This window comes from Pteronotus mesoamericanus, unplaced genomic scaffold (genome assembly GCF_021234165.1).
Source record: "Pteronotus mesoamericanus isolate MK-2021 breed Mesoamerican mustached bat unplaced genomic scaffold, CSHL_Meso_final scaffold_507, whole genome shotgun sequence".
Classification (NCBI taxonomy): domain Eukaryota; kingdom Metazoa; phylum Chordata; class Mammalia; order Chiroptera; family Mormoopidae; genus Pteronotus; species Pteronotus mesoamericanus.
In genome coordinates, this window is record NW_026555319.1 from 4,997,015 (window position 1) to 5,020,730 (window position 23,716).

The window sequence follows — 23,716 nt, forward strand, 5'->3', positions numbered from 1 at the left end:
TATCGAACCCCAGGAGCCTCCGCTTCTAATTTACACATGAAGTGTCTAATGTGCTGCCCACAGGAGCAAACATTTTTCTTTGTGGGTGGGGGTGGGAGGGGTTGCATCAGCTTTGTCTGTAGCTAAAGTAAACGCTTCCAGACCAGGCTTAACCCACCGGCGCCTACCCCACCCTCACACACTTGATGTAGAAAAACTCTGGCAAACCTCCAGGACCCGGACACGTTGGTCTCTCCTGCCGACCCGCGCTGCCCGCAGGTTTGAACTCCACGCCCCGGACCATTCATCCGCTTCTTTTTTCTTTTTGGCTAGTAATGGCCTAATAAACCCTTTCTTTTAAAAAGACTTTCAGCCGTGGAAGTTAAATTTTTTGCTTAACAGTTGTATTTACTTTTCCCTATTTTAAATGTTGGAGCAGGAACTGTCTAGCAGGGGGTTGTCCTAAAACTTCTCTTGAGTACTTGGAAGTGGCATTACTGGGTCTGAAAGTGATCCTGCCGCATTGCCCCCGCCCCCCCCCCCCACGCCCCAAAGGCCGACCCTCTTAAGGGGGCCCCAACTTGGTAGGGAAGTGCCCATTTCGCTGCATCTTCGCCAGCACTAGGTGAAGTAATATGAGTAATTTTCGATTTCTGACGTGGTGCCTGGTGAATGATCAGTCCCCGGTAGTGGTTTTAAGTGGCCAGTGCTCACCTGCGTGTTCACTCCTTGTTGCCTGTCCCCACCTGTCTTTCAGCCTGGCCGCGCCACCTCGGTCTCCGCCATGAACGGGCCCGCCCTGCAGCCCTCCGCGGCCTCCTCCACGCCCTCCGCCTCCTCGTCCACGAGCGCAGCCCCGGCCCCACGCGGCTGGAGCGAGTTCTGCGAGCTGCACGCGGTGGCCACGGCCCGGGAGCTGGCCCGGCAGTACTGGCTCTTCGTCCGCGAGCACCCGCAGCACGCGCCGCTGCGCGCCGAGCTCGTGTCGCTGCAGTTCACTGACCTCTTCCAGCTCTACTTCTGCCGCGAGGTGCGCCAGGGCCGGGCGCCCGGGCCTCCGGCTCGCGACTACCGGGAAGCGGGCCGCGGGCCCCCGGCCAAGGCCGAGGCCCCCCGAGCCGAGGCGGGCCCGGCGGGCCCGGCTGCCCCGGCCCTGCCCAAGGCCCGCAGCTCGGAGGAGCTGGCCCCACCGCGGCCGTCCACGCCCTTTGCCCTCCAGCACCTGCGCCACAGCCTCCGCCACATCATCCGCCGCCGCTCGGCCGGGGAGGTGCCGGCAGCTGGCACCGCGGGGGAGGCCCGGCCCAAGGCCGGACTGGCCAGGAAGCTCCTGCCCTGGAGCCTGGCCCGGGAGCCGCCGCCCGAGGCCCTCAAGGAGGCGACACTGCGCTACAGCCTGGCCGACGAGGCCTCCATGGACAGCGGGCCGCGCTGGCAGCGGGGGCGGCTGGCGCTGCGGCGCGCCCGGGGTCCGGAGGGCGGCGCGGACCGCGTGCTGGAGCTCTTCGACCCGCCCAAGGTAAGCGCCCGGCGCGGGCCTTGCTGCGCTCTGCGGGGGCGTGGGTGGCGACAGGTGAGGGTGGGCCTCCGTGTTCCAGCAGGTGGGCGGCCGCAAAGTGCCTGGTGGGACGTACACCTTTTCAAACCTGGACTTTTCTTTGAGAATCATTTGATTTACACAAAAGTTGCCAAGATAGTGATGAGTTTCCATGTACGCAGCGCCCAGCTTGCCTAACGCTACCATTACTGTGTGTGTGCCTTTGTCAAAACTGAGGAACCCACGGTGGTCACTACTGTTAAACTTTGAGGTTTCTTTGGATTTTGTTAATTTTCCCCTAATGCCCCATCTCTGTCAAGGGCTAGATTCGGTTGTTAGGCGCCTTGTGGCTGTGGCAGACCCTTGGTCCTGCTGTTTCTTGCTTTTGGTGACCTTGGCAGCTTCAAGGAGTGCAGTTCAGGGATTTTGTAGACTATCCAGGGACGCCATATGTGCTGTCACCTGGGCTGTGGCAGGTCAGTCCAAGGTCCTAGGGAACCCTGACCCAGACTGACCGTGACACACAGGCGGCTGTTCTCTAAGGGGTTAAAAACCGTTGTGGACTCACTTTGCGAGTGCACCCCCCCCATGCTTTGTGGGTGTCTTATTTTCATTAAAGTTTTAACAGCTTTGTCTTTTCCCTTTGCAACTAATTTAATTCCAGCTGTGTAGCTGAGCCAGCAGGGCCACTGTTCCACACACCTGTTCCATCTCTGACCCAGGTGTGTCAGGTTGGTTGATGGAACCTCGCGGCTTTCGTGAACTCTTTTCTCTCTGTGGTCCTATTCTGCACTCTCGAGAGTGAGCCAGGCAGCCGCAATCTTAGCCCTCGGGAGTCACAGTTTAGGTCAGGAGACTGGCAGTTGTTCGTTCATTGGTTCAAGAGAGTTATTGAGCGCACATGCTAGGTATAGGGCGAACTGGGAGCCTGGCAGGGCTGTCAAAGGAGAAAACCCCCAAGTGGACATGGACTTAGAAATACGTACTGTGTCCTAGAGGCAGAGTGGTGGGGCCTCTGAGAAGGAACCTAGGGTCCCGACTTGGTGGTTGGGACAGGGTATTGTCAAAGAGTCCTCTTGAGTGAAGTAATTGTCCCTCTAATGTCACTGTGGTGTCACCTGCACACACACCAGTGTGGGACCTGCACCTGGAGCTCCATGAGTGTGTGTGTGTGTGTGTGTGTGTCTCCCTAGGTCGGTGACCCCGCCGGCGCTGACTCCTGCCCCATGGATGACCTGTCTCTGTTCTTGAACCTCATGTCAGGGGAGTCGCGCGGCATGCTGCCTTTATGTCTGGCATCTTTTGCCCAGAACAGTGTTTTAGAGATCGTCCTCGTTCCCCCCGTGTGTTGACAGGTCATTCCTTTTCACTGCCGAGTAGTATTTCATTGTGGATGCACAGCAATCAGTTTATCCAGTCGCCTGATGGTGGATATTTGGGTCGTTTGCACTGTGGGACTTTGACAAATGGTGCTTCTGTGACCGTTTCCTGCCAGTCTTTGTGGGGACAGATGCTTCCATTTCTCTGAGGTCGAGTCCTGGAAGTGGGCTTGCTAGGTCCCACGGCGAGTTCAAGTTTAACTCTGTAAGAAATTTCTAAACTTTTCCAAAGTGGCCGTGCAATTGTGTGCCTGAGTTCTCATTTCAGCCCTCTGCTGGGTGGGCACCGGTGTCACTGTGCCTTTAATTTGCATTTTCCTGATGACTCAGGAGGTTAAACACCTTCTCATATGTTTGTGGGAGATTGGAATGGACTCTTGTGAAATGCTTGTTGTTTTTTTTGACTCATCCGTCTTCTCATTGACTTGTTAGAGTTTTTATATATTCTAGATACACGTCCTTTGTATCATAAGTGTCATCTCCTGCTCTGTGAGTTGGTTGCCTCTCTCCTCCTTTAAAATGGAACCTTCTCATGAACAGAAGTTCTTTAATGAAGTCCAGTTTATCGATCGCTCTCCTTTATGGTTAGTGGGTGGGTTTTGTGTCCTGCTTAAGAAATCTTCGCCTATCCAGGGTCATGAAGCCCTTTCTTGGCCTTTCTTCTAGAAGCTTCATTGTCTGGGTGTCCCCATTTTGAACCACAGTCCATCTTGAATTAGTTTTCGTGTACGGTACGAGGGGGGTCATGATTCTTTGTGTTATAGTGCTGTTTGCCTCCTCACCCCAGGGGTCATCTGAGTGTTATGGACTCGTCTGTCCCATTGGCCTGTGCGTCTGTCCCTGTGGCAGCACCACACTAATCCCGAAGTTGCACAGTGAGTCTTGAGAAAGTGACTTTGGACTGAGATCCTGACCCTGCAGGGAGGCTCTCTAGGCGCCCCTGGCGGAGGGAGCCGCATCGGCACGGCCCTGAGGTGGGAAATTGTTCCGTGTGTTTTGAAGGAAGAACAGATGAGGCCAGGGCGGGGGGAGTGGAGAGGGAAGCTGGGCCGTGGGGCACTTTGTGTGGGCAGAGGTTCCCGTCCGGAGTTAGCATTTTATTCCAAACGCAATGGGAAGCTGTCGGAAAAACACAAGTGCAGATAAAAATTCGGTTTTCTCATCGCTGTTGAAGTCTGTGACACCATGAAAGGCAACTAACGGCCCAAACACATTGCTTATCTGCATGATAGTGTGGGGTTCCATGTACAACTTCGCTTTCAAAAATTTCTGCAGCTTAAAATGAACCGTCTCGGTAACCCAGGTGTCAGGAGTCAGAAGGGCCCGAGTTGGAATAACGAGTTAGCTCTTTCCCAGCGTGGAGGCCTCAGGCAAGTGGTATCAGTTTTCCGAGCCTCAGTTTCCCCCTCTGCACAAGGGGCCCATTCATGGTGCCCGCATCGCGTGGCTCACGTGTCCACTGGGCAAGTGCATCTGCTGGGCGCCTGACGGGAGCGCCCAGTGTTGTCACTGTGGTTGTTATGGTAACGACTGTGGGGCTGGGAACACAGATTCATTTCCAGGGTTGGTTGGGTCCCATCAAGCCTCCTGTTCTTTGGGCACCCTGAGTCGGGGCCCCAGGCCAAGTCCCCAGGCTCAGCAGTGGTGGTCCGGCCCCGAGAAGCCGGTGTGTGGGGCTCCTGCCTCCAGGCTGCCTGGGCCCTGTCCTAGGCTTGGTGGCTGCCGTGTTGACCTGGAGTATCGCCCGCAATGGGAGCAGTCCTGGCGGGGCCTCCTGCAGCCCCTCCCCGCAGTGTCTGGCCTGACAGAGAAGGCCGTTCTGGTCGCTCCTGGCAGTTCATGGGGCTGGGTCCCAGCTGCGCCTCCACCCCGGGCCGGTCGCCTCCCCACGCAGAACCGCAGCCTGCTCGCCTGTGACGCAGGGTCACTCTGCGGGCTGCCGGAGCAGGGGCGCCGTGTCGCAGGGGCGCAAGCGGAGGCTCTCGGCAGGCTCCTGCGGGGAGTTGGCGGGACGTCTGTGGCTGCCTCCCAAGGTCCACGGGGAGTGGAGGAGCCGCGGCAGCACCCCTGCCGGCAGACAGGAGAGGGGACAGCCCATGTTCCACTGTGTGCTGGCCTGGCGGGGGTGGGGGTGGGCCAGGACTGCGGCCGCCAGAGCCAGAGGGTGGCTGTTGAAGGCCCCTTGGCGGGAGGTGACCTCCCAGGTGAGAGAAGGTGCCGGTCTTGAAAGGTCTGGGTGAGAGTCCCAGGCTGAGAAAACGGCAGGTACAGAGGCCCTGGGGTGGGCACGAACCAGGAATCTTTGAGGAACAGCCAGACAGGCAGGGCTGGAGTGGAAGGAGCAAGGAGGGGTGGGGTTGGGAAAGTGGCCGGGCTGCATTAGGTGGGGCCTTGGGGGGCACAGGGAGGGTTTCGGCCCAGAAGGACTGAGACGCGTGCAGCGGCAGCCCAGCACCGGGCCGGGCGACAGGGACCCCCTGGGAACTGTCGGCCTCTGGGCGGTCATGGGAGAGTGTGACCCGATTCTGTGTCCAGAAGATCCTCCGGTCACCACTCTCCTGGCACCTGCCTCTCCTCTGGTGCCTCTGGTCCCCCTGATCCCAACAGGCCCCCACTCCTAGCCCCCAGTCCGTGTTGGAGCGTGCAGAGTGCCAGCCCCGGCCAGGCCTGGGATGCGCTGCCCTGCTCAGCAGTTGATAGAAAATAGGAAAGCTGGATTGGCTGCCAACATTTAAAAGCATAAAATGGAGAGATTTCACATAAAAATCCAGATTCCTGGTTTCTTTCCAGAGCTGGTGGGTCCGGCAGCGCGGGGCCTTATCACGTGGAGTGGACCCCCGCCTGTCCCCACTGCGCTCTGCCCAGGGAGGCGGTGGGAGCCCCTGGAGGGGCGGTGACAGAAGTGGCCCCTGGGCGACGGGGTGGCTGGCTGTGGGGCAGGCACCCGGGGAGCTGGGGTCCGTTTCCACAGGGAGCAAACCAGCTGGCCGTGGCCTTTGGGCCAGCCCTTTGCTCTTTTGGGCCTGAGTTTCCCCATTTCCCAGGCCTCCGGGCCGTCTGAGAGGATCTCGAAGCCCTGCCAGCCCTGCCAGCCCTGCCGGACCTGGGGGCCCAGCCTCAGCCTCCCTTGCCGGTACCCGGGGTGAGGCTGGGGCTCTGGCCGCTGGTGAAACTGCCTTTCTAGCCAGCGCTGATTTGGCACTTGCTCTCCACCCGGCACCGTCAGACCTGGCTCCACTTAACGTTCACCGCGGCCCCGCGAGGGAGCTTCTGCCCTGAGCCCCGCTCCTGGGGGGTGAGCTGGGGCCGAGAGGGTGGGTGGCTTGCCCAGGCTCCCTCAGCTCTCGCGTGGCCGACATGGGGCTGGAGCCCAGGCAGCTGGGCTGCCCCTGGCGCTTAGTGGTCTTCAGGAGGACTGAGTAGCGTGGCGGTGGTGGCGTTCAGCCAGTGGCCCGATCTTGGTGAGGGCCTCTGTTCTGAGTTCTCAGACTAGGAAAGGCTCCCTGTGGCCATCTTGTCCAATGCCACCATTTTACATATGGGGACACTGAGGCCCAGAGCAGAGGTAGGGGAAGGAAGTAGAGGACACCTCGGGGGATTCAGCCCACAGCCCTGAGCCCCCTCATCTACACTCCAGGGCTCGTGTGCACCCAGGAAGAAGTGGTCTGACTGGGAGTGGTTGGTCCTGCTGGCCTCGGGGTGGTTGGGGGTGGGCCCGGCAATGAGGTTCAGGGTCCTCCCTGCTCTGCTTCTTCTGAGCGGGGATCCCTTGGACGAGTGACCTGACCACGCTGGGCCTCAGCGGTGCTCATCTGTAGAAAGGGACGGTCACAGTGACTGCCTGGGGGGTTGTGGTTACGTGGGGGAGGCTGCAGATAGACTAAGTGCTGACTGGGTGAGTGAGGGGCAGCCGGGGGCCCCCACATCCAGGTAGCAAGCACTTCCTGGGCCCCTGGACACCCAGGAAGGAGGCCACCTGGTTCCACCCTCACGAGCACATAGTTCAGCCGGGGAGACAGCCTGGGGCACCGGGTTTGTGAGAAGAGGCAACCCAGGCCTTGGGTCCCCTCAGCTCCCTGCCCATGCCCGGGGCCTGCCCAGCAGCAGCCGGGCCACACAGGCAGTGGGTGCCCGTGAACGCCTGGGGGAGCACCCAGCAGGCCCACCCGCTGCTCCCCGTGACCCTTCGGGGTTCACACTGGCACCGCACCTATGATACAGACGAGGACACCGAGGCCGAAGTGGCTGTGGTGTGGGCGCTGGGGCCTGAGCCTGGAGCCGCGTCCCCGAGTGTGGGAAAGAGGAAGCAGAAAGAAAGGGACGTCCGTCCGCCGGAGGCCTGGTGGTTTCCTCGAGGCAGGAGTGCGAGGAGGAGGAGGAGGAGGAGGGCCAGGCAGGAAGCGGCGGGCGGAGGGGCGGCTGCGGGCTCCTGCCTCTGCCCCTCCGGGTGGGAGAGGCTCTGCCTTCCCTCTCTGTGCCTCCGTTTTCTCAAGTAAAATAGCTGCCCCTGGTCCCCGGTCCTGGTGCTCACGGGGTGGCTGCACCCAGCATGCCATTGCCTAGCGAAGCGAAGCTGCTCACTTGTTGTCACTACTTTTATCAGTTGTTTTTGACGGGACTTGCACTGTGTTTGAACATCTCATGGAATCACCACAGGCCCTGTGGTCTGGGGACAATGATGAGGCCATCTCACAGATCAGGGGACCGGGGCACAGATAAGTAGTGAGGCTTGTCCAGGGCCGCACTGCGGGGAGGTGGCAGCATTCAGCATGACGTTCCGTGTTTAGGCCCCAAAACAGGCAGAAAAACTGCCTGCCACCTTCAGCCTGGTGGCTTTTCATGGGCCAGAGCCCTGATGTCCCAGTGGGGAGACAGGTGCTGCAGAGGCCAGCGGCTGCCCAGCCCCACCCTCTCCCAGAGGAGCCGGGGGCAGGGGCCCCGAGGGTGACACTGACACCCAGTCCTTGCCCGGCCCTGGCTGCAGGGGCCCACGTGGGTCCCTGCCCCTCTCGGAACTGTGAAATGGGCGACCAAGGGTCTTAACCTTGGCCTCCCAGGACTCGGAGGGAAGGAACGGATGCCGGTGGGCAGGGCTCCCGTGGGGCCGCCCACTGCACACACAGCCACCCCGTCTGGCCCTTACTGGGGTTCCGTGCAAGGTCGTTTTTGAAAACTGCGCAGAAGAAAGCCCCGACCACGCTGAAACCGCGGGCAGATGGTATCGGCGAGCTTCCTTTCTGCTCGAATCCTGTGAATCCGCGGACGAGAAAGGGCCCCGATTCCAACGGGGCGGGAACAATATTTATTTATTATCACTTATTAAAGTCCCTGGCACCTCTGGGGGCTGTTCCACGTCCCCTCCTGCTCCACGGGGCCTGTCTGCTGCCACCAGCTTCTTGGAAGTTGGTTTTCTCTTTTTGTTTGTTTAGGGGACTGGGGTTTGGACGAGACCAGCAACGTGGAGTCTGGGCTGTGGACTGGCAGCCAGAGAGAGCATTGGTTGACACGTTGGCCTCTCCAAGCCTCAGTTTCCCCATCTGGAAAACAATGTCAGTCCTTGCCTTGCTGGGTGATTAAAAGTCAAGACAGGCTCAGGGAGGGCCTGGCACGATGTCCCCACCCTGAGAGGCGGAAGAAGGGGCTTCCTGTGGAGGAAGTGGCCAGATCCAGAGGCGGGCCCCTAGCCGCACTCCCGGGATGGGCAGCCCCTGGCCGGCCTCACAGTCTCCCGGCCTGGGCACCAGCTGACAAGCCCTCAAGCTGGGCGGCGCTGCTGGAAATCCCCCGCCCACTTCTTTGTGAATGGAAAGGAAACCGAAATGCACAAGAAGAGATCTCTGCATTCTGAGCGGCTAGCCCTGTCGGGGCGGGGGGGGGGGGGCGGGTAGCTTCCTCCCCCAGGGCAGGAGGGGCCGCCTCAGCTTCCTTTTTGGGGCCCCACACCCCTTTTTCCTATGTCCTCCCTGAGCCAGGGAGGAGGCCACTGAGTTCCTCAGGGCATGGACCTCAGCCTCTGGAACCCATGGGTGATGGCGTGCTCGGGGGACCCTGGGTCCTCCCTCGGGTGGCTGTTGCCTGGGGTTGTCCAGTGACAGGCCTCACTTGAACCCTGACTGCACTGAGTGGGGGTGAAGGGTGTCGAAAGTCCCCAGCAGCAGCAGAGAGAGAAACTTCTCTGGGAACCACCTGGAACGGGGGGCCCTGCTTTGTCTCATCTCAAATCTTCGTGTAATCTAGGAAACTGACTTGCGGAGGGCCTCCCCGTTTGAGTTCCTAATATTTTTGGTTCTGGTTTTTTTTTTTTCCAATTAATAAAGCTCATGGAAGAAATTATAAAAAAGTAACTGAAACACCACCCACAACCCTACTACCCAGAGAGAGTCAGCGTTTCCATTTTGGTGGTTGTCTTTGTAGTCTTTTTCTCTTCTATTTCTTTAACTTTCCCCCCAAGTTGCAGTTCCTTCGGTGCCCTCTCCCTCAGCTCTGCCGTGTGCCAGACACTGGCTTAAGTGCTGGAAATACAGGTGGGGACTTTTGGACAAAACCCCCAGCCCTTGTGGCACTGACATGTGTCTACCTGCTTTTTTTCCCACTTACTAGTTTTGAACGGTTTTCTGTTTTCTCAACTATTTTCCAAGAATGTCTTTTTTAAAATGCTGGCTGCCCAGTATTTCATTTATACAGTTAGGCCATGATATATTTATCTGTTATTATCTAGAGTCCTATCTCAATCATTTCTGACTCTTTTGCTCAAATAGATAACCCTGTGATGAACATTGCATCCATTAACCTTGGTGCTCATCTCTGATTATTTCCTTCGGCGAAGTTCCTAGAAGGGGAAGTGCTGGCCAGCGAGGCTCTGGGAGCTCCTCTAAAGCTTGCAAGTGCCGCGCTCTCTAGGCTTCACTGAGATATCATTTACATGCTATAGAATGAATGTGTCTCAGTGTATGCAGGTTTTTGGTACATTTGCAGAGTTGTGCAACCACCACCACGATCTAATTTTAGAACATTTTCATCATCTCCAAAAGAACCCCGCGCCCATTAGCAGTCACGCCCCCAGCCCCTGGCAGCCACTGAGCTGCTTTCTGTCTCTAGATTTGCCTCTTCGATTCTTTTCCCATAAATGGAATCAGACAATATGTAAACTTCTGTGACTGTTTTCTTTAACTTAGCGTAACGTTTTCAAGGTTCATGTTTTGCTCATCCCCCGTCTCTGGGTGGGCGTTAGGTTCCCACATCGGGCTGTTGGGAGCCAGGTGCTGGGAGCGCTGGGGCAGGGGCAGGCAGCAAGGCTACTGTGGGCCCCTCCCACACCACGCGAGTTGCAACCTTTTTGCTGGAGGAGGGTCTTCTGGCTTTTAGAAGTGTGTGGAAAAAAAAAGCATCATCTGTGATGCACAGTAAACCGAGGCGTGCCAGTATCCTTTCTGTGTGGACATGTGGTTTCACTTCTCCTGGGTCTGTATCTACAGAGTAGAGTTGCTGGATTACATGCTAACTTGGTGTTTAATTCTTGAAGAACTAACCAGACTGGTTAGCCAAGCGCTGAGCCATTTTATACTCCCGCCAGCAATTTCCCCACCTCCTCACCAACACTCGCTATTGCTGGTCTTTCTGATTAGCACCATCCCTGAATGGTTTTCCTCTGCATTGCCTTGATAGCCGATGACCTCGGGCATCTTTTCATGTGCTCACCAGCCACTTCTAAAAGCTTCTGAGATACCCTTTTCCAACAGCTTTCCAGAAAGGCGATACCCCCTGACCCGCCTGTTCCTCGCCGGTGCTGCTGGCACTGGCTATTAGGTTGAAACCCTTTGCCAGCTTCCAGGTGAAAAGTGGGCATCTTGTCCTTTCTGATTATGGGTGGACTGAGATATGGTTCAGATAACACAACACTGACCATGTTCAAGTGCAGCGTTTCCATCACCCCAGAGAGAAACCCTGTGCCTATCAGCAGTCAGACCCACTTCCTGTCCCCAAACCCTAGCCCCTGACAACCACTGATTGACTCTGTTCCTACAGACCTTGGCTGTTTCTCTTATGTTTCTTGGTCGTATGCATGTTCTGTGACTTGTAGGCCATCGGCTCTGTGGGCTCGTCTCCTGTGCTGCCTTTTTCTCGTTGCTCAGCAAGAGTTCCTCCGTGACATTAGTTCCCTGTCACATGATGCAGAGATTTCCCTAGCTTGCCATTTGACTTCTCAGTTTTGATCCTGAGTTTCTTAGCTTTTGGAGGTTTTTAAGTCCGAACAGTGAAATAACAGTAATCTTTTCCTTGATGGTTTCATTCTTTGCGTTTTCTCAGAAAGGCCTGGGATCAGATCATCACTCAGGTTTTGTTTTCCACTTTTAATTATTTAATCCAGCCGGCTTTTTTGCTTTGTGGCTGGTGTGATTTCCTGTTGTTTTTTTGATGTCAGCGAGAGGCTGTGTTTCAAGGCATATCACATAGTAAATGCCCACGAAACGCAGGCTAAGATATGACAGGTCGGGCTCGGCTGAGCTTGGAAAGGCGGTGAGTGTTGGTCTGGTGGCCGCAGCTGTGACCTGGCCAGCGTCTGGGCCCCCTTGTCAGCCCAGCCCGGGGCGCTGCCGGCTCGGGCCTTCCTGGCACCCCCACAGCCCCTCCAGCCCCGGGGGCCCTTAGCTGTCACTTCTTCTGAATCATCATTCTTCGAAGGCAGCCGGTGGCTACCGTCCAGGGCTTTTGGGGATCTTGGTGATGACGAGCCCCCTCCCCTCCAGCTCACGCCCCCACCAAGGCAAGTGACAGAGGTTATTTGTTGTTTTTTCAACCACAACTTTTTCCACTCTCTGCGCGCGCAGAGCAGATGCTGGGGCCGGCCGGGCTGCAGGCTGGGCTGAGGGGCTTCCCCAAGTCTGGCTGGGCGCTGCAGCCGAGCTGGGAGGCGGGTACCATTTGGGTCCCTGGGGGCTGAGCAGCTCTGGCACCCCTGGCCCTATGACACCCACCGTGGTCGCCCACAGGCTTCCGTGGGCCCATCTGTTTTCCTGGGGTGTGGGGTCCTCGGAGCCTACAGGGAGGCCAGGGTCAGTGCCAGGTTTGATGCTGGGCACGGCCCCTCCCCAGGGCTCAGGGCCCAGACACAGGGCACGGCCTCTCAGAGCCATGGCTTCCCCTGCCATCTGGAGGGGCTGCCACAGCCGAGCCCTTGTGGCCTAGAGCGTCTTGGGGCTGAGGTGGCGGTGAGTAGCACTGCGTGAGGAAAGACCAGGCTGGGACAGGACACACTGGCCACTGGCCACACGGGGACAGGGAGGACTCCTGGCAGGGACGCCAGGAGCAGGACGTGGGCACTCCAGGTGTGGGCTGGCAGCAGCTGGTTGGCTGCAGGTTGAGAGGTCAGGGCTGGCTGGGCCTCTGACCCCATTCCAGAAACACAGTTGCTCTGGGCCTGCTGGGTGCAGGCCGCACACTTCCGAGGCCGCGGTGCCCGCGGTCGTGGTCCCGGCCCATTACTGCGTTATCATCGAGACTGGCTGCTGAGCAGCCTGGGACAGCTCACCCTTCAGAGTAGCTCTGCTCCCGGGCCAGTCGTTTAGCCTCATCTGCCACCCTGAGCACCAAAAAGTTTGGCAGGAATGGTGGCCTGTGTGGAGGGCACAGCCTGGGCAGAGGGGACAAAGGCAGGAGGTGTCACTACGTGGCCTGGCTAGTAAGCATGGAGCTGGCGCCCTCATTCCTGCCCCACAAGGCCCTGTCCCAGGATGTCCGGCTCCCAGGGGAGCCGGGACGCAGCCTGGACTTCTGTCACCCTGAGCCGGAGATGAGCTGAGCTGGTGAAGGGTGCCAGTGGGTGATCAGTTCGTCGGTTCTGTTCAGTCGTGCCCATGAGGACTTCCCGGGGTGGTCACCCTCACCTTGGGTGTGGCCCCCCACGGGCGGCCTCAGAGAGGAGTGCAGGCTGGTCCTCACAGCTGGCTCCTCCACAGCAGGGCGCCACTCGCATCTCGGGGTGGGGGCTGCGGGCCGGTCCTGTGCGTGTGTGTTGGGGGGGCTGTCTCTGTATGGGGGTCTCTGTCTCTGGGTGTTTGTCTCTGTGGGGGGTAGTTCCAGCATCTGAGAGGAGCTTTGTGGCCCTGTCACTGTGAATCTGTGGGGGGGGGGGGGGGTCTCCATCTCCCTGAGAGGCAGCTTTGTAACCGTGTCACTGTGAGTCTGACATCGGGGGGACCCTTATGGACCTGAGGGGAACCTCCCTGCACATGAGGTTTCAGATAGGCCCCGAGCCCATCAGTCCCAGCATCTTTGGATAATTACCGCCCCCCGACTTCCTTGAGCCTCAGAGGGTCCAAGTGTGGGAGGGTCCAGAATTCCAAAGCTCGGGTGCTTAGGGTGTGAACTGGGGTACCAGCTGCCCAGAGGAGGGAGGTGGGATGGTGGGGAAGCCCTGTGAGTGGGCTGCTTATATTCGGGGGTCTGCGTCTCCGGTTTCTCCCTGGCTCTGGAGAGGTCTCTGTTTCTGGCGCTTGGAAGGCTCTTGGGGGGCTCTCATTTGCTAAGAAAGAGGGGAGGCTGACTCGACCATGTGGCTTTTCTGGAAGCTTCTCTCATCCCTTTCCTGCTCCTCTGTGGAGAGAGCCCAAGGGGGAGGTCTGGCTTGTGGGGATGGGAGGGGGGAGTCTGGGGCGGCGTCAGGGGGCTCCTGTGCACGCAGGGCAGCAGGCAGATTCCTCACAGAAGCCTGGGGGACGCGTTCCATGATCACCTCCATTTTACAGATGAGGTAGCAAATGCACAGAAATGAAGCGATTTGCTCAGGGGTCACCCAGAAAAAGTGGCTGAGGCAGGCCTTTGAAGGGCAGCCGGGGGGGGGGGGGTGGCTGGGGCGTGCAGCCTGGGCCGGGGGCCGAGCAGGGAAGGGACCGCGACCTGCACACCCAGGATTCCGTCTGTGCCTGCAGCTGGCTCCCTGCCTTCATCGCCCCCAGAGGGGCCCGTGAGCAGGGGCAGACGGCGCACCACACCCCATGCCTGCCCCTGCTCTGCAGACAGCTGAGGGCCGGCTGGCCGCCGCCCAGCAGCTCCCGGTCCGTCCGTGTGACCAGGCCCAGCACGGGGCCCCAGCCAAGAACAGGCCTGGTGCCCTGTCCCCACCCACGGAGAAACCCCTAGTCAGATGGTGGGGGCGGCTGCATCGTCAGGAAACGGTGGCCGGGATGATAAGCCCCAGGCTCAGGAGTCACAGTGACCGTGGTGTGACCGGAGAAGGCTCCCTGGAGGAGGGGGGTGTTTTCCACCAAGAGCTGCAGCGGGAGAGCCTGGCCCCTGACCCAGGCAGACGGGGGTCCAGGCCCCAGCCCCCCTCAGCTGCCCCACTGGGGTAGGACAGCTGCTTTTGCCCCTCAGGGCCTCCACCTCTTCTGTGCCACAGGGCTAGTCGCTGCGCCAGGGCGGGGGTCAAAAGCCCTCTCCCCAGCTGGTCCTCTCCCTGCCTGTCGCTGGTCAGGGCCCTGGGGTGCCCAGCCCCCCCACCCCGAGCATCCCCCCCCTCCTCCTTGGAGCCCCCAGGGAAGGGGGCTGCAGCGGGGCTGTGCTCTGAGCCCCACTGGCCCAAAGCACTCACGGTACTTGGCAAACGGGAGGCCTGCGACAAGTATTTGTTGTGGGAATAAAATGGAGCGCGTCCAACCCACCAGACCCTGGGCCCCGGGCCGGGGCTCCCACGTGAACAAGAAGCCCTCCCAGCACCTGCTGCACAGGCTGAGTGCCCCGAAGGAGCGCAAGGGCTGTGTGATGGCGAGATGTGCGCGTGTCGACCTGTGTTCAGCGAGGGCCTTCCAGAGGCGGCTCCAGAGTGGCGAAGGGTCGCAGAAGCTCCAGGTCTGTGCGGCTCTGGGGGAACTGCCTGTCCGACAGCAGGAGCAGCCGGAGCAAAGGCCCTGGTGGGGGGGGGGGCCGAGGTCAAGGCGCTAACAGGGACTAGGTCGCGCAGGGGCCCGTGGACCACAGTGAGGCCTTGGGCTTCCTTGCTTAGTGCAGAGAGGCCCACAAGTGAGTTTTGCAGGGGGTGGGGAGTGGGGGCAGTTGGGAGGCAGCTGGAGGAGCCAGATGTGTCTGGGAGTAGAACTGACAGGTGGCAGCTCTGTTTTGATGGGGCCACCTCAGGGGATGCAGGATGTCACCGTGTTTTCCGACTCCTCATCCCATCATGGGGGATCCCTGTGAGCAACCCCTCTGCCTCCTTCGGGTCTCCTGTAGTTCCCTGGTGCCTGTGGGAGGGGTGGCCACTGGGCCCACGTTAACGGGCCCCCTTTCCACAGCTCCAGGCTGGCAGGCTGCGATGTGTTCTTCGCACTCTGCCCACAGAGGTTTCTTTAGCCTTTTCTCCTCGCTTGGGAGGTGGGCACAAAACACCAGCTTCCGGGGCTGGCTGTTGGGGGTCATGGGCCCACCGCTGCACTGGTCTTCAGACAGACAGATGGCCCAGAGCTGGGTGGTGAGTGTGTTCTCACTGGAGTATCACCATATAGTTAATACCAAAGGTCGTCCTTTACTCAGAAAAATGACCTGCCTCCTTCTTTGGCCTCAGCACCTCCATTCCCTGATGAGATGCTCTCTTCTGTGAAACTTAGAATATTTTTGAAATGGTGCCAGTGTGAATTCAGCAGCCCAGAAGCCACTAGTGGACACTAGGCACACGGTAGGCACTCACTGAAGGGTGCGCGAGGGCATCGGCATCATGGCTAGTCCCAGCCAACTGCCCTGCTAGCAGCCTGTGGACTCAGTGGTGGTTTCTGGCCTCTGCGCATTGGCCCTTGCTATTCCCTCAGCCTCCAGTTAACTTTCTCTCCACCTTCTGCAGAAGACACAGAGATGGAAGGGGAGCAGGGAGGCCTCATTGAGTGCATGGTCAAGCAATGGGGACAGCCAAGAGCTGATGCAGTGGTCAGGGCAGCGGCAAAGGAGGGCAGCTTCCTCCAGGAGGGGCTTTTGCTAGAGCAGATCACAGCTTCCAGAGCCGGGGCTCCTGGGGGCTCATCCCGACCTGGGGCTGTTCCCCCAGTGCTTTCCCATACACACTGTGAGCACCTCTGCACCCAGTGTCTTGCCACATTCTCACGGGAGGATGGTGGCATTGTGATCCCACCTTGCAGAGGTGGGGGCTTGGGCGAGGGTTTCTAGCAGGACACTGAGGCCCCAAGTCTGGGGAACACGTGGGTTCAACAGGATTATTTGCTCCAACACTTGCCGGAGGCTTTAACGCAGTGCTGTGAACAGGAGCTGCCTTCTCTTGGGAAATCCGTTTGCATTGGCTGCCAGGAAGCTCAGACATAAACTTGTGGCAGCTGCAATTCCCTCGCTTGAGTGTCCCTGTAAGCTGACTAAAATCCTTTTTGGAATAAGGGGGGAAGGGGGGGGGGGGAGAGAGAGAGAGAGAGAGAGAGAGAGAGAGAGAGAGAGAGAGAGAGAGAGAGTGTGTGTGTGTGTGTTTCAGGTTGTTTTGAATAAGGGGGGTGAGGGTGTGTATGTGTTTTTCAGGTTGTTTTGCTCCCAATCAGTAAGACCTGAGTAAGCATTTTCCACGATGACTTTCACCTGCCTGTCATTTGTTCGTTCATCTGGGCAGCATCCACTCTGGGCACTGGGCTGGGGGGGACTCAGTTACCCATGACTGGGATCCGGGGCTGGCTGAGCCTTTCAGTTTCCAGGGCCTCAGCCAAGACAGCGCCCATCCTCACGTACTCACGGGCTGTCAGCAGGGCCCTGTCTGCTGTTCCCTGTGTCAACTGAGGCGGTAGTTAGTGCCGTGCACAAAGCCCCAAATGCAGTAGTGGCAGAGGGATGGCTTGGTGCCTCCAAGATGCCAGCTCGAGGGCGTGGCTGCTGTGTGGGGCCTGAACTCCTCCCCCAGCCGTGTACGGTGTCCTACTTCCTGTGCCACCGCTACCCTTCGGCAGAGGAGGGCCCAAAGCCTGCAGAGACAAGGCTGCCAGGGGCTGGTGTGGCCTGGGGAATGCCAGGTGATGGGGGGGTCTCTCCTCTAGGCTTTCACTGGAGGACAAAGGCCCCTTCACTGGCCAGGCGGGTCGCTGTGGATAGAACAAGGCCAGTAATAGGGTCTGGCCTGCCCGTACCATGGAGCCCCCTGTGCCAGGCCCTTTGCTGTTCCGTTCCCACACAGGAGGTGGTCAGAGCTGGGCCTGGCCCCACGGGCAGGCCTGCTTCTGTCGAGGAATTTAGCATGAGCTCCCACTTCCCTCCTTTGCCTTAAATAAACCCCAACCGACTCCCTCAGTCTGAAGGCCCCGTGGGGACGTCTGGGCCTACAGTAACCCCTAACTGTGGTACACAAAGGCCCACATGCTTCCCTACCTCAGGGCATTTGCAAAGGCCATTCCCAGGCCAGGGAAGCTGAGTCCTGCTCTTAATGCAGCAAAGTCAGCCTTCACCATCTACCACCTGCCTGCCTTGGCCCTGTCTCCTTCCCTTTGGGTAGCCTGCTTCCTTGGTAGACCAGAAGCTCCATGAGGGTGTGGCCAGCCCCTCTGCTGGGGTTTCAGTGGTGTGAATGGCAACAGGCCCCACTCAGGATGGCTGTGAGGACATGGCAGAGTAGGGTGCAGCCCAGCACCTTCCTTGGAAGACTCCGGAAGGGCTATCCAAGGCCCCTTCCGCTTAGCACACAGAGAGCAGGAGCAGCAGGTGGTGGTGGTTTCCAGAAGGGGAGGTCTAGGTCCAGCTGTCGCTTTCATTTGCCCGCATATTTGAGGCTCAAAGCCTCTCCAGTGATAGTGATAAGGGGCCCTTGGGTCAGGGGGAGACCGGGGAAATGGGGGGACCCGTGGGTGGAGGCAGAGCTATCCACACCACCCTCTCCAGATGGCAAACCGAGAGCCAGAACTTGCTCCACCTTACACAGAGTACATGGAAGCCTCTGTCCAGTTTTAATGTCTGCTGAACAGACTGTCTTCCCAGGCCCACCCTGCCCTCTGGCTCCTTCATGTTCTTTAGTTTTTAAAAACAAAGCAGCACCCAAACAGATCATTGTATTCCCTGCAGTCACAGTGAAGTACATTTCATTTTATTTTAAGTTACACTGCTTACTCTCCCTCTATCTCAGGCTATGTAGGTAAGTTAACTGAATCTCACTGCAGGATGGTAAAGGGGCGGTTACAAACAGGGTCTGTAACGCTGGGAGAGGGCAGGCGTGTTCCCTGGGCCCAGGCTGCTTGCAGGGCCACCTGCCCTGCACACCAGCACTGTTGGGGACCCACGGAAGCTTTACCCACCTTGGCTGGCCTTGGGCCCCAGCCCCTAGCCAGTCACCATACCAGTCCAGTGAAGAGAGGGCTATGACACAGCTCTACTTTACAGATGACAAAGCAAAGGCAGGAGGGCTGAGCCACTTACCCAGGCTTATACAAGCAATGGAGGGGTGAGGACCAAACCCTAAGGCCCAGAGGGATGAGGGAATTATAAAGCCCAGATCGGGTGAGCTGTAGAAAGTATGCCCTTCTGTGAGGAGACTGTCAGAGCTGTCTTGCACCTCTGTCTTTGAGCTTTGTAGCAGCCACAATTAAGAATGGGTTATTCCCACTGGAGTCACCGTGGCTGTAAGAACGAAGCCAGCTTTTTGGATGTTGGGAGACAGAGGTCCTGCCCCCCGCCAGAGTACACGCTGCAGGTCGTGGCTGGTGATTCCTCTGCTTGGACCACAACCACCTGGAGTGGTACAGCTGTTTTGATTACCTAAGCAGTGCGGCTCTGAGGGGGTCCGGAGAGCAGCCGCTCGCTGGCCTGGCCTGGCCTGCTCTCCAAGGCAGGTGGAATAGAGCGTGTGAGTGAGGGGGCACCTGAAGCCCCCAATGTGCCTGTGGCTGCTGACAGGGCCCCAGAGTGTGGGCTCACTTCTCTCCATCACGTTTCTCTGCCAGCATCTCGCGCCACCAGGACGGCCCCTGTCGGCACCGCCCCCCCGCCCCCCGCCCCCCGCCCCCCACCAGCTGGTGCTCCCAGCCACAGGTGCGGCTGTCCTGGCTTCATGCTCGCACTTACCCCTCCAGTCTCGGGCAGCGTGGAGTCAGTCCCGCCGGTTCAGAGCCCAGCCCTGCGCCCAGAGCTGCGTGACTCTGGGGCAGACAGATGCCTGACTGAGGCTGCTCCCACCCAGGGCTGCCGAGAGGATCGGGGAAGGGCCCGGGTCAGGCTCGCCCTGCAGGCAGATGGCAGCCAGGAGCCAGACATCATCTGTGCAGCCGCGGCCCCGTGGGTGCAGAGGGGGAATCCTCTCTCTACCACTGCCCGCCGGGTCAGCAGTTCCTCAGCTGGAGGGGGTGGAGCTGGCACGGAGGGCCCCACATTCAGAGTGAAACCAGTGGCTTTGCTGCTTAATCTCTGCACTCACTGGGGCTGGGACCAGGGCCAGGCCCGGAGCAGAACTGAAAGGGAGGCTAGGCCTGTTCCCCTCTTGGCCTGGCCCACTTCCTCTCAGGGATCCTGAGGCCCGGAGCCAGCAGGGAGGGTGAGGGCCAGGCAGGGCCAACTGCAGAAGCAGGAGAAGGAAGGAAATAGCCCTTTGTACCTTCCCCACTTTGCAGACAGGAAGCAGGGCTCTGAGGGACTGGCTGGCTGTGAAGGCTGCCGGGGCGCAGAGGCCCTGCTCCCCGCGTGCGCTGGTGTGCCTGCCAGTGCTGTGCGAGGCTACCCTGCTGCCCACGCCTGCCTCCCAGGAGGGGCCATGGGACACAGGGGGCATGGGAGGGAAGCTGGGAAGGTGAAAGCACCTGGGCTGGGCCTGGCTGTTGGCTGTGCAGCCCCTCCAGGATTTTCCCGTCCTTGTTTTCACTACCAGGGAGGCGACGCAGTAAAACCTGGTCGACGCTAACGGTTCCTCAAGCTGCTGTTGCCTCCCTGGACGGCAGCGGCTGCCAGTGCGGGCAGGCCGCGCCCTCCAAGGAGACGTGCTGAGGGGGAGGGCCTGGGCCAGGAGGAACCCCAGTGTGGCCAACCCTTCCTCCTTGCTGGCTGCCCTCTCAACTCTGTCTATTGGCATCCCTGCTGGTGGGGAGGGGGCTGAAGGCAGGTGGCTGGCTCTGGGGTCACATCTTCCTGTCAGAGGTGCCTGGCTCCTCCTGCATGTCCACCACATGGTTAGGCATATGCCTATGGGGATCGGCTCTGACACCACCTTTGAAAAGGCAGCTTCTGGCCGAGATGTGCCCTCCTGGGCAGAGTCAGTGGGGGTGGGATTCCCCCAAAGCCTGGCTCTTGGCCATCGCCCCACCCTGTGCTGGCTTGTTAGGGGTCACGGTGCACCCCAGGCGCGCCTGGCTCCCTCCTGGCTCTGAGGAAGAGCTGCTGGAGGCAGGGAACCCAGCGGGGCCGCCTCAGTCCAGTTCCCATCTCTGGCTCTTTCCAGTTATTTTCTTTTAGCCTCTACTAGAAGCAGCCACCGTTGCTGGCAAAGGGTTTGGGGACCATTTCCCACCTACTCTGAACCCAGTGTGTGGGATGTCATGGCAGACTCCTGGCCCTGGGCTGTCTGGGTTCTGGCTGACAGGAACCGGGCCGGCCCTGCCAGACCGTGCCCTGTTGGGTGCGCGGGCTGAAGGCCCGTGGCGAAGCTTCTCTGCCCCCTCCCCCGCCCTGTAGCAGAACCAACCCCTCCTTGTCCTGAGACTTGAAGGCAGGACGGATTCGTGCGGTTTGGGAATCTGATGTTCTAGTGTTTAAAACCTGATCTTCCCTTCCTGAGTCAAACAGCTTTCCCTCCGAGATTTGCGTTTCTTTCGTAAAATGCAGGATAGCTCTGCTTCCTAGGGCTGCTGTTAGGCCAGAAGAAACCTGTACTGGGGGGAGCTAAAGGCACGACAAAGACCTGGGGCCCCTGGTAGAGCCCGTCAGCCCGAGAGAGAAATGGGCTTGAGTTAGCTACCCTCCCATCCCCCTCTCTGGGTGTGTGCTCAGGGCCAGGCAGTCCCTGTGATGTGGCCGCACAAGGCACTCTACTCCCCAACAGGAAGGGAAGGGACGTCAGCAGGCAAGCACATGTCCGTGCTGGACTGGCCACCCGTCCAGGGGAAGGGGAGTTGGTCCCCAGCTCACATAGGTTTCCGGGGTCTCAGTGTGGGGAGTGCTGCGGAGGCTAGGAGGGCCCTCCACAGCTCCTGCAAGCCAGAATGCTGGGCCTTCCTCCAGACTTGGGTGCCTGGTCAGCAGCACCATGAGCGCACACTCAGAAGAAAAGCACAGAGGCCTGGGTGGGCAAAGGGCCATCAGGGGCAGGCCTCGAGCCTCCACCTTGGTCTCCTAGAGCTCGAAGCCCGCGCTGCATGCGGCCTGCTCCAGTGTCCAGGAGGTCCGGCGCTGCACACGCCTTGAGATGCCCGACAACCTCTACACCTTCGTGCTGAAGGTGAGTGACGCAGCTTTCTGCCCCCAGGCCCATACATACACCCCTCGAGGATCCCACACAGCCGTCCCCTTTCTCCCCACCAGGTGAAGGACAGGACAGACATCATCTTTGAAGTGGGAGACGAGCAGCAGCTGACTTCCTGGATGGCTGAGCTCCGGGAGTGCACAGGCCAAGGGTGAGGTGCCCTGACTCTGCTCCTGGCACAGCTTCTCCGACCCTGGTCTGCCCAGAGCCTTACCCACCTCTTGTCCAGCAGGCTGGAGAGCACAGACCCAGAGGTGCGCCTTCCCTCGGTGCCTGCGCCTGGCACGTCCAGCTCTCCAAGGGGAAGCACCGAGTCCCTGAACCAAGGTCAGTGAGTGGGCCTGGGCCTTTGTGCTCCGCGTGTGTCCCTACCCAGCCTCAGCCCAGGGTATAAAGGCACCCACAATGGGGTCACCATTACCCCTCTTCTCTAGCAGGGGCTTCTCCTGGGGGGTTGCTGGACCCAGCCTGCCAGAAAACAGATCACTTCCTGTCCTGCTACCCCTGGTTCCACGGCCCCATCTCCCGCGTGAAGGCGGCTCAGCTGGTTCAGCTGCAGGGCCCTGACGCTCACGGAGTGTTCCTGGTACGGCAGAGTGAGACACGGCGCGGGGAGTACGTGCTCACGTTCAACTTCCAGGGCATAGCCAAGGTAGGGGGCAGAGCAAGTGGGGCTGTACCCTTACCCCAAGTTCAAGGCCCTTAGGGGCTATGGCCTGAGCCACCCTTCTCCTTCCCACACAGCACCTGCGCCTGTCGCTGACCGAGCGGGGCCAGTGCCGAGTGCAGCACCTCCACTTCCCCTCGGTCATGGACATGCTCCACCACTTCCAGCGCTCGCCCATCCCACTCGAGTGCGGAGCCGCCTGCGACGTCCGGCTGTCCAGCTACGTGGTAGTTGTCTCCCAGCCGCCAGGTGTGAACCCAGTGCCCCTTGATCAAGGGGGTGGCCGGCCCAGGGATGCAGGCAGAGGGCGAAAGCCTGCTGTAAACCCAGGGACACAGAGGTTTTGTTTTGTGTCCTTCCAACACCTTCCTGCCCCATGAAGACTGACAGTGTGGTCTCTTTGTCACTTGTCCCGCAGGTTCCTCCAACACTGTCCTGTTCCCTTTCTCCCTCTCTCGCTGGGACTCAGAGCTGGGCCTCCCCCACCTTAGCCCTTCTGGCTGTCCGCGGGGGCCTGGCCCGGAGGGCCTGCCAGGCCGCTCCTCTCCCCCAGAGCAGATCTTCCACCTGGTGCCTTCGCCAGAGGAACTGGCCAGCAGCCTGCGGCACCTGGAGCCTGAGCCCGCCAGCCGAGCCCGGGACTCAGACTACGACATGGACTCCTCCTCCCGGAGCCACCTGCGGGCCATAGACAATCAGTACACGCCCCTCTGACAGGCGGTGGGGCCCACCCCCCAGGCGCCCAGAGGGGCACCCACAGCACACAGAGACAGGACTTGTGAATGTAACTTCCCTTCCTTCCAGAGTCAAGGGACACTGTTAACTGCTCCTTCCAGTTTGGGTGTGACCCTTCTATTAGGCCTGTTAAAGGGCCCCCTCTAAGTTTCAACTTGGCTTTCTCCTTATTGTTTACAGATACAGGTCTTGTGCACAGATGCCGCTGGCCCCTGCCCTGGGTCCCTAGGGCCTGTCCCCATCCCTCTTGGGGCTGGGGCAGGGTAAGGGCCAGACCTGGCAGTGGGAACTTGTTCTCTTTTTCACTGACACTGTCACAGCGGATGGCAGACTTTCTGCTTGGGGGGAGGGGGGTCATCAGGGAGCCCAAAACACTAACAGGCCCTGGATTCTCTCGTGGTTTTCCCACTGTAGCGTCAGTGCACGTGGCCGCCCCGTGGCGCCCCCACCCCAGGTGGCCACTCTTGTCCTGATGACTAAGCTCTGGCAGATGGACAGCCTCAAGGTCAACAATGAGTTTAAACATTTTACCTCAGATAAATTTTTCAAAGGATTCAGGTTTCAAAACTAAACCAACCATTGCTTATTCATCGTACTGCCTGAACCAATACACATGATTTTTGTAGAGACAGCTATGCAAACCCTACCTGACCAGTTCCCCCGCCGAGCCAGCGCGCCTGGCTTCCTTGTCTATTGCATCCTCAGGACAGTCACCGGCTGCTGAGTAGCCACTGTCCTTCCTAAATGTAGAGAAGTGGAGCGTATCACCCTTTCAGGGGAATTCAGGCAGTTACTGAAATAGGGTGGCAAGTTACAGTTCTACCCTGGTGCCTTATGAGTGGAAAACAGGACTCTGCTTCACAGCGGCTTTATGGTGGGCATTAAACTGAGGGAGGGTTGGGGGTGGGCCAGGTGAGAAGGGAAGGAGGGTTCCTGGGCCCGTCTCGCAAACCCCTCAGCCACAGGGCTGGCTCAGAACTCCCCGGCATCTGATGGCTCATTAAATTATCCCA

The 23,716-nt window shown here is 59.3% G+C and overlaps 2 protein-coding genes across 5 annotated transcripts in view; one reads left to right on the top strand and one right to left on the bottom strand.

The window, feature by feature from the left end:
- The first annotated feature begins 705 nt into the window (after window positions 1–705).
- SH2B3 (SH2B adaptor protein 3) lies at window positions 706–22,894 on the top strand. 2 transcript variants are annotated; one of them, XM_054594304.1, is made up of 7 exons: window positions 706–1,498; window positions 21,176–21,277; window positions 21,361–21,452; window positions 21,534–21,628; window positions 21,736–21,953; window positions 22,046–22,217; window positions 22,387–22,894. In XM_054594304.1, exons 1-7 carry the CDS (start codon window positions 764–766, stop codon window positions 22,680–22,682), a joined length of 1,710 nt encoding a protein of 569 aa, XP_054450279.1. In that variant the 5' UTR covers window positions 706–763; the 3' UTR covers window positions 22,683–22,894. The 2 variants fall into 2 exon arrangements, with proteins under 2 accessions (XP_054450279.1, XP_054450280.1); XM_054594305.1 differs by having other exon boundaries at window positions 21,739–21,953.
- Window positions 22,873–23,716, bottom strand: part of ATXN2 (ataxin 2) — a 94,405-nt gene continuing 93,561 nt past the window's right edge. For all 3 annotated transcript variants that reach the window (XM_054594300.1, XM_054594299.1, XM_054594303.1), the window contains one exon: window positions 22,873–23,443. The gene's annotated coding sequence lies outside the window, so the exon portion shown is untranslated. The remainder of the gene's footprint in view (window positions 23,444–23,716) is intronic.